The 10,373-nt window shown below is 41.2% G+C and overlaps 1 protein-coding gene across 1 annotated transcript in view; it reads left to right on the forward strand.

Moving 5' to 3' along the window:
• The first annotated feature begins 1,581 nt into the window (after positions 1–1,581).
• Positions 1,582–10,373, forward strand: part of LOC106807139 (multidrug resistance-associated protein 1-like) — a 25,121-nt gene continuing 16,329 nt past the window's right edge. Inside the window, exons 1-6 of the mRNA XM_014809402.1 lie at positions 1,582–1,798; positions 3,446–3,622; positions 6,496–6,624; positions 8,505–8,642; positions 9,084–9,212; positions 9,846–9,907. Of these exons, the coding sequence (XP_014664888.1) occupies positions 1,745–1,798; positions 3,446–3,622; positions 6,496–6,624; positions 8,505–8,642; positions 9,084–9,212; positions 9,846–9,907 (689 nt within the window). The 5' untranslated portion in view covers positions 1,582–1,744. The remainder of the gene's footprint in view (positions 1,799–3,445; positions 3,623–6,495; positions 6,625–8,504; positions 8,643–9,083; positions 9,213–9,845; positions 9,908–10,373) is intronic.

The following is a 10,373-nucleotide window of genomic DNA, read 5'->3' on the forward strand; positions in this document are numbered from 1 at the left end:
CTATTATATGATTGGAGTTTGTACACATTCTTCCACGGCTCTGATAGGTGTTTCTATTGGTTCTGTAAACATTGCAGAAAAAGATATAAGAATCTCCCTCTAAATTATTTATGCGTGACATCAGCAAGATAAATATAATGTATAATATGTCGCGTAAGGCAGCATATTTTTGCAGGATTGGGTTTATGGTATCTGCAAGGAAAGCGAAAGCTGCCTGCATCGCCGCCACACCAGTTTATTTTTATGTGCAAAAGCGCCATCTATATTCTAATATTAATATTTCAACCTGCTACTGTCATAGGCAATTTTGCCGTCATATATATATATATATATCGGTAAGAGCGCAGTTCTAATTAATTCGTATTCCATTCTTTCGTAGATGTATAAATACATACACACGTATATAGATTTTCTTGCTCCTTATATCATCCGTTCACGTTCACATATTGCATAATTAAGTACATTAATACGTATTTATTAGGAATTTTTGCCATCCGTGTTATATATACAGTGAGCTGCTAACGCTAGTGCATGCCTACCAGAACCTTAATTTACGTCAAAATGACTCGATGAGTTAAAGGCACCCGGAATACAACCGCACTGTATGTTACCGACACAATAAACCTAGCAGCCGTTGTAATTGTACAACGCATTATATATTAGTTTGACTATGATTTGCTACTATCACTATTTATACACACCCTGCTTCCCTCTCGCAAGCGGCCACTGATCGATGAGTCTAGTTATTTATAGATTTTTTGTGTAGGTTAGGATTATATTGTTTCACTAATTTTATTAATAGTATAAAATTAATCGAACACTGAGGTGGCATCCTATATTGTAACATATTTCTGTACAGCATAGATGTAGCATGAAGTTTTATTTCACTAGAAATTGAATAAAATGCACTTTTCCCAAATGTGGATTATCTGTGTTCTGTTTGTTTTTCATCGCTTACCAGATAGTATACATACACATACAGTATACAATATACAAAATACAGCTGTATATATAGTAATACAGTAATACGCTAAGAAAGTGAAAAAAGCTCCCTTAACGCGAAATCTCGTAAGAGTTTCGCATCGTCTTCTATTATATGATTGGAGTTTGTACACATTATTCCACGGCTCTGACACGAGTGTTTCTATTAGTTCTGTAAACATTGCGAGTAGGCCTACTATTACACGTTAGGCGCACTATTACACTATTACACTACTACACTATTACACTGTCACACTATTACAATATTAAACGCACTAGCTAGGTTCATCATGAGGTTACGACTTAGCAGTATGAGTCTACACTTAGTTCACGTGCATAAATATATCGTTTTATTACCCTATCTCAATCGTAATTCCCTATTCACATATGTACCTTTCTTATCGCTCTCGGTACTTGTGTTCCTAACAATCCACACCAATCACAGTTTAATGTAAGTCAGTCCGGTCACTGAGTGGACTGCGTATCCACCGATATAGAGATACGAATATCCAGCACAAGCCTTACATACCAGCAGACGTGCACACGGCCCGCACGCGCTCACACACGCACGCACACGACACGCCGGTGTACGTACAGGAGCACGTAGTGCGTACGTCATTATAGGTGAACTATACTTTAAACGTGCATAGGCCGGTACGTTGCAGACAGTTGCGTTTGTGTGGAGCTGCCACGGCAGTGATTTGGTAGAGGAAGTGAGACAGACGCAGAGGCTGGCAGGCAAATAGGCAGATAACCAGGAGAGATGGCATCCGCTGTTGAGAACGCACTAACAGACTACTGCGGGAGTGCCTTCTGGGTGAGTGTCTGTCTGTCTGTCTCTGTTTGTCTACATACGTCCGTCCCACAGGCACTTGAAGCGTTTCAATAAAATATAATGCTAACTAAATACGAAATCTATTTACTACCAAAGTCTTAATGTTTCTATACTCTCTTTCACCTATTATTGCCGACAGTTTCCTGTAAATTCCGTCCAAATCCTACGTCCAACCATACGCTGCCGGCACCATTGCTTTCGCGGCGCGACTGTTGCACGCTTTCTTTACACTAATATATATACACCATATATATTAGTGTGCAAGAGTAGTATACATATTAATGAAACATACATTATGAATTACATATATATATTACATATGAATATACATTTATATATATATATAACAGTCGCGCCGCGAAAGCAATGGTGCCGGCAGCGTATGGTTGGACGTAGGATTTGGACGGAATTTACAGGAAACTGTCGGCAATAATAGATGAAAGAGAGTATAGAAACATTAAGAATTTGGTAGTAAATAGATTTCGTATTTAGTTAGCATTATATTTTATTGAAACGCTTCAAGTGCCTGTGGTCCGTCCGGCCGCCCATCCGTCCGTCTGTCTATCTGTCTGTCCGTCTATCAATCTGTCTTTCTCTCTCTCCGATCTCTCTCTATCTATCGTTTCTTTTTTGTTCTCTATGATGCTCGCTCCCATCTCTCGCTATCGCTTTTTATCTATCTCGTTCTCTTTTGTTTTCTTTCATTCTCACACACACACTCTCCCTTTATTTCGATATCCTATACTCGACCTTGTTGCCGCCCCCATCTCTCTGGCTCTCCTTCACTCACCCCTCTCTCTCTCTCTCTCTCGTTCGCTATTTTTCTCTTCTTTTATCTTGCCCTCCCCAGTCGCTCTTGCTTTGCAACGCTGCTCGCATGGCTACCTCTCTCTCCCACTCCCTATCGCCGAGGTGCATTAATTTTCATGCTCACATGTACATGTATAGATGCCTTTAGTGTATTCCAGTTTTTTGGAAATCATTTCCCGTTGTAAATAACGCACACATAATTTGCCGTTACGTCTACTATGCCCGATTCTTCTATTCCGCAGTTGTGCAATGTACTGTTGCTATATGCTGTTGTTATATCGATATATTCGTATCGCATATTCGTACATCGTATAATATTCTTATCAATTATCGTATCGATATATGCATCGTCACATTAATTGGCATTTTTGTATATGTATTCAAAAACGATAACTCATTAAATTGTGTGTATCTCTGGGGAGATAAGGAGAGGGGGGAAGAAGAAGAGAGACGGAGATAAAGAAGGTAGAGAGGGAGAGAAAGAAAGGGGAGAGGGAGAGGGAGAAAGGAGAGAGGGAGAAGGAGAAATGAGATAGGGGGAGGGAGAAAGGAGAAAGGGAGATGAAGAAGGGGAAGGGAAATGAAAATAGATTAGGAGAGTGCGAAAAAAGTAGCGATACTGAAAGTGAGAGAGAGCGAAGACCAAAACAGCGCAGCCGTAAACTCGTCTAGCAATAAACCTTGCGCAATATTCGATCAATCACATACAGACCGTTTTTTTGCAAAACTAGAAGTAAAATTATATTTGCTTAGCTCCAATATCTCGACAGACATTTAACTAATCAGCAAATCAACGCAAAACTTCATCTCGCTTCGCAGGATACTCAGGTGTCGTGGAACACCACATCACCTGACCTGACACCGTGCTTCGAATGGAGCTGCATGCTGTGGGTTGCCTGTGGCTTCTACTGGTTATTCTTCCCTCTTCACTATGCGTCATCGCTCTGGTCGAGGACTCCTCCTCTCTACCACAGCTGGTTCAGCATCTCACGAACGGTAGCGCACCTTATATCAATACAAGAGCTAATCATACATAATAACAGCTAATAATAAAGCTAATAGCTAATAATGATATAGTTGCTAATAGAGCTACTAATACATAATAGCAGCTAATAATAAAGCTATTAGTATAATAATAATAATATAGCTAATAATAGTATAGGTAATAATATAGGTAATACTAGTATAGGTAATAATATAGGTAATAATAGTATAGGTAATAATATAGGTAATAATAGTATAGGTAATAATAGAGGTATTATTACCTCTTGGTTATATGTACCACGGTGCATTATTATGTTACAGTAGACCATAGAGGTAATCGCGACTATGCGGAATAGCCGCGGCGAGACGTAGTGTATTACATACGACACCCGCAACGCACCCGCGCACCCACGCATCCACGCCCGCAACGCACCAACACCCGCAACGCACCCACGCACCCACGCATCCACGCCCGCAACGCACCAACACCCGCAACGCACCCGCGCACCCACACCCGCAACGCACCCACACAGCCACATACCCACGCACCCACGTACCCACGCATCCACGCCCGCAACGCACCCATGCACTCACGTACCTCAAGCACCGAGGAACTCAGTCTATCCCCGCAAACTCGCACAGCGCCCCACGCACGGAAGCGGCACACAACACGCACGCACGCACGACAGCCACATAACCATCTACACCACAGACCCACCACGGCACCCACGCATCAATACCAGCAACACACGCTCACGTACACGAACACTCACGGCAGCATCTACCAGCAGCACGCATCCGGCACATCCACACGCAACGCATCAGACAGCGGCGCAACTCCACACTCCCGCAATACGCACCCACCCAGCACAATACCCACACACCCAGTACCCTCGCGCACTCACGCCATGGCACCACGCACACCCGCGCACGGCCAACCCGCAACGCACCCTACAACAGCCGACATTACCCACAACACCCACTGCACACCACACCCGCGCAAAACGCAACCCACGCACACGCGAGTCCACACCGGCCGGCATACGCACACGACCCTGCAGCTAGCGAGTAAAGAAGCCTACTTGACGCAGCCGCACAGCACACTCTCACACGAGGCCACATTAACCCACAATAATATTAGATAGAAGAAGACAACAATCCCCACGCTACCCGCGAACGTCACCGCATGCAACGCCAACCGCACCCCGGCGCACCAACACCCCGCAACGCACTAGGCCACACAGCCACAACCTGATTAATGTAATACAATCCACAACCCAGCAAGCCCACGTACACCTGCAGACGACCCGACGCACGTCTACGGTCTTAAGTATACATGCACATCAGCAACACGCACGCCGCGCACCTCGATGGAGCGATTGACTATTAACCAAATTATCACAATCCGCAAACACACGCTCGCACGACAGTCGCGCAACACTAGTATTACCGTAAACGTTCAACCCGCGCACTGGCTATGCCGCGCGTGTATTTCACGCGTTATATAGGTTATCCCGTTTGTCGATAATATGCAGGTATACGGATAGCTGTATGAGTTCTACGTTCACCTAACGTGTTCGTTTGCAGGCATGTAACCTGAATTAAGTCATATCTTAGTGTAAATATTATTTCGGCTGTCCACATGTCACAAACTTATGCAAACACCAAGCTGGTCAACATCGCTCCGGCTCTAAGTAAGGAATGCTGTCATGATATTGGAGAAGATATGCATCTTCAATCTTGTCTAACAAAACAATCATACAGATGAATATTTCTCATAATATAGATCTTCTCAAAACGTATAACCAACGTCGATGACAATCACGGCAACAAAAACGATAGCAGCGACAACGATGGCGATGAATTTAGATATAGGCTATTATATATACATACATATACATACCCATGATAGATGAACTGATGATGAGCTGATATATATATATATATATGATATATATCGAGCATTCATGTATAGGTAACTTAGGCTTATATAGAGAGAGAAGAGAGAGAGAGAGAGAGAGAGAGAGAGAGAGAGAGAGAGAGAAAGAGAGAGAGCACGAGAGAAGCAGACGATTACGCAGAGAGAGCAGAGAGGAGTAGAGAGGAAGATCTGAACTAGCATGATCAGGAAGCGATGAGAGACAGGAGAGAGAGAGAGAGAGACGAGAGAGAGAGCATGAGATGCGAGGAGAAGAGCAGAGAGAGAAGAGATGAGAGCGAAGAGAGATGAGAGTCAGAAAGACGAGTAGAGAAGAGAGAAATACGATGAGAGAGAGAGAGGAGAGAGAGAGATGTAGAGAGAGAGAAGAGAGAGAGAGAAGAAGAGATGAAGCGAGAGAGAGTAGAGAGAGAGAGAGAGAGAGAGATTCCGCCGCAAATATACCTTTCTATGACGAAGTAGAAAATACACATATTACAGAAGATTTGGGAGGAAATGTAGTATGCGTTAAAAAAAATGATTGCAAGCGCAGCAGTATTCTTCAGAGCTGTTAAACCTTAAATTACCTCAGAGCTATCGGACAGAACATGTATAAATTCATATAGTGATCATATTAGTTCCTATTCTCTGTTTCTCCCCCCCCCACCCCTACTGCCGCTTTCAGACCCCCATTATCTTTAAAATTATGTAATATATGCATGCGTGTGTATATTATACTATTATATTATCAGATATTATAAATAATATAGAGATCTTATACACTATATATCTTCGACTTATCACACTACTTATCTCACTACGTATCACTACTTATCTCATTATAATATAATATATTAAATCTACTACTTATACACTCCATATTATACACTCCTGATATTATTATAATAGGTATTATTTAATAATTGCCATATGTAATCTATTACACCGTGTGTACATTCCATTTCAGGTGTTGGCCTTGCTGCTATTTGTACTTGCTTTCGTAGACTTTTTCTACAGCCTGTATGTATGGAAACACGACGACGTCAACCTTCCAAATATCTACTTCGTGACACCAGTCATTATAGCTGCCACCATGGTGAGTGAACTACTCCGATTTTGCACGCTGGAGGGCGCGATGAGCGCCAATAACGCACGCTAGGTGGCAGTAGAAGCACAAAAGGTGTGCTGTTGTTCGCACGGCCATTTTACGTACATTAATTAATACCAAATTTGAAGAATAAATTCACATTCCGTAGACTATAATTTTTTTTGGGCATTATGTCGTTCGAACGTCATAAATAACAAGAACGCTGTGTGACAGTAATTCCCATGCCGCAGGCGATTACTTTAAAGGACAAGTAAAGTCAAATTTTATAACTTCTGTAACGTTTTTATACATAGAAATACATTCAATAACGTATTCCATTTCAAATCCGGCGCCCAATTTGTAAGAAACACATGAATATTTATCTAGTTCATGTGACGTCACAGCCCCCCGTTGAAACACGCCATTATATAGCGTAACAGTGCTAACGCGCTAGTATATGTTATGCTAGGTGAAAGTATTGTTACAGCATACAACAAACATGTAGTCTGTAAATGTACATACATATTACCTGTGTGGATAATGCATTCACGGTATATGTACATGACTTGCGTAGAGATGTTTGTACATGTACAGATACATATGTGATTCTGACCGAGCATGATAAGCCCGGTGATCAGTGTACTCGCATGCCTCACCTGGTCTAGCGTCGAACTGGTCTACAATAACCCTGATCTTCTCATTCTCATGGCAGCATATACATTCAGGTGCCGTACTCATTAATTCACAAACACTACAAGAACACCAGTATTTGTGTACAGTCCTATCTGGTACCGAAGCTTCCATTCCGCCATGTTGTGACTGTTCTGATTGTTGAGAAGTTTGTGCCGACTCTTCGCGTAGCTTTTTCAGACGATTCTCCTCAATTTCTTCTTGTGTATATTCAGGCTCAAACCTATATCTAACTGGTAAATCACTATAAATATCATCATCATCTGAGTAATCACTATAATAATTGAAATTATCGCTTTCTGTCTCCATCTTATCCACCACACGCACTATGTTTACATAATGGCGTGTTACAACAAGGGGCTGTGACGTCACATGACCTAGACTAATATTCATGTGTTTCTTACTGCGGATCTGAACTGCGGGCGCCGGATTTGAAATGGAATATGTTATTGAATGTATTTATATGTATAAAAACGTTACAGAAGTTATAAAATTTGACTTCAATTGTCCTTTAACTGTTTAATTAACAATTACTATAACTGTTTAATTAACCATTGATATAACTGTTTAATTAACCATTGCTATAACTGTTTAATTAACAATCACTATAACTGTTTAATTAACAATTACTATAACTGTTTAATTAACCATTGATATAACTGTTTAATTAATCATTGCTATAACTGTTTAATTAACAATCACTACAACTGTTTAATTAACAATTACTATAACTGTTTAATTAACCATTGCTATAACTGTTTAATTAACAATCACTATAACTGTTTAATTAACAATTACTATAACTGTTTAATTAACCATTGATATAACTGCTTAATTAACCATTACTATAACTGTTTAATTAACAATCACTATCACTGTTTATTTTACTATTAACCGACTAATCCACCGCGCGTTTCCGACAGATAGATCTAGCCAATAGTTCGTGCGATAATAACATTCGAAAAACGCCGCTTAGTAACAGAGTGTCACAATTAAATCAGCATGCGCGCATAAATAACTTATATAATACCTAATAACTCATATAACTCAGCTTGACCGACCTAGCAACAATAGCCATGGAAGTAGAGCGGTTATCCAGTTCAGACAGATAGATAAATCCTAAGCAGTGAATACCAATTACCATTAATTAACAACGATATGGTAACAACGTGACCACGCTGCGTTTCCCTTTCTCGCAGCTGTTGGTGATGCTGAACGCGCAAATAGACAGACGAAGTGGAGAGAGAGCTTCAGGGCTTCCCTGCCTCTTCTTCCTCCTCCTGTTTGTACAAGCAGTCTTAGTGCTACAGACGGACATCCGGATCGCCGTTCGTAACGTGAGTGATGACGATAGCACGATAGCTGATCGATACCAGCTGATCGATTGATATATAGATCCATTTCTCATTTCCTATGTTTCGCGCGCGCTCGCGCTCTCCTGTCTTCTCGTACACTGTATTTCTTTCTCTCTCACTCTGTCACTTTTGCTTTCCTATTCTCTCTCACTCTGTCACGCTTTCTTTCCTATTCTCTCTCGCTCTCGCGCTCTCTCGCTCTCTTTTGGTCCCCCTCTCCCTTTTCTCTCTCTCTCTCACAATCACCCTCTATCACACACTGTGTACGACAACGAAGACGACGAAGATGATGATGATGACGACAACGATGATGATGATATGATGACGACGATGATAATGATGATATTGATGAAGACGATGACGATGTCGATGACGATAATAATGACGATGATGATGGTTATGGTGCTGTCTTGCTGTCGTCAGAATGGCGTGGATGACAAGGTTCGCTTCTCTTTCTACTGCATCTACGTCCTGCTAGTGTTGCTACAGTTCTTGCTCTGCTTCACCTACGATCCAGCCAAAGCCACCATGGAGGAGATTGGGCAGGGGGAGGTGCGTATCTATTTCCGTACAGATATCATCAGGAGTGAATAATAATAGCTATTATTATTATTCTATTATATTATTATATATTTATATAAATCTATTATTATTCACTTCTGATATCATGTATATATACGTGTATATATATATATATAGACTAATAATAATATAAAATTAGCTAAATAAATTGGGTAATTGGTATAATTGATTCTGTTGTTGGGAAGCTTGGCGAAAGGTCGGATGTTTTCGAAAGCTTGCAAAACTAAAAGGCAAGTGAGCCACTAGTGGCCACAAGTAGCCACATAGACTGCTACCAAGAGCATATCTATGCAATTCGCGTGTACAATACAAATGAAAAAATATATAGGTACTTACATGTGTTCGTGATATTACGTATAGTGATGACAGAGTTGGAGTCGCAAGTAGGCACATAGCAGCTACGCGGTGATGTCAGAGATAGACAGGTAGAAGCAGCCAGCGATATATATATATATATATAGTTGTGTGCATGTATATATTGTTGCAGTGCTGTGATACTTATATTTCTTATTCTATCTATATATCCATCAACTACGGAGCCGTCTTGTACTAGATTATATATTGTCCCTGTGGGATTATGCAACATGTTCGTGTTGTTTTCAGCATCCGTGTGGACAGAAGACTTCATCGTTCTTTAGCGCGTTGATTTATGGCTGGTGCTCGAGGTAAGCCCGATTTACTAAAGCACCCTTCACCTGTTATTACTGCTGCTGCTGCAACTGCCACCGCCTCCGACACCGCCAAATAATTAGGCAGTCCATGTTGGGCTGGTTTTAGTAGGCACAGTGTTCACGCACTTTGGCTATCATTTATGATCTCAGATTCAATGATTCTATTTTAACATAACAAGTAACAGTGGTCGTTGTACACACGCATGCCGCTCACTGATCTCTAAATACTAACAGGATATCGGTCAACCAATCTACGGTCGGTGAGACAGGAAAGTCACCGCACCACTAGCCGATATTTTGCAACCACTCTAACCTATGCCGGCGTGCGCCACATCGCATTTCAAATGAAAAATGATGAAATACAGCATAATCTATCATTCTCATTCGCATGAAAACACACTTTGAAAATACATGTAATAATATATTCAGAATATTACAGTATTTTAGTACACGTGTGTAT

This window comes from Priapulus caudatus, unplaced genomic scaffold (genome assembly GCF_000485595.1).
Source record: "Priapulus caudatus unplaced genomic scaffold, Priapulus_caudatus-5.0.1 Scaffold197, whole genome shotgun sequence".
NCBI classification, from domain to species: domain Eukaryota; kingdom Metazoa; phylum Priapulida; class Priapulimorpha; order Priapulimorphida; family Priapulidae; genus Priapulus; species Priapulus caudatus.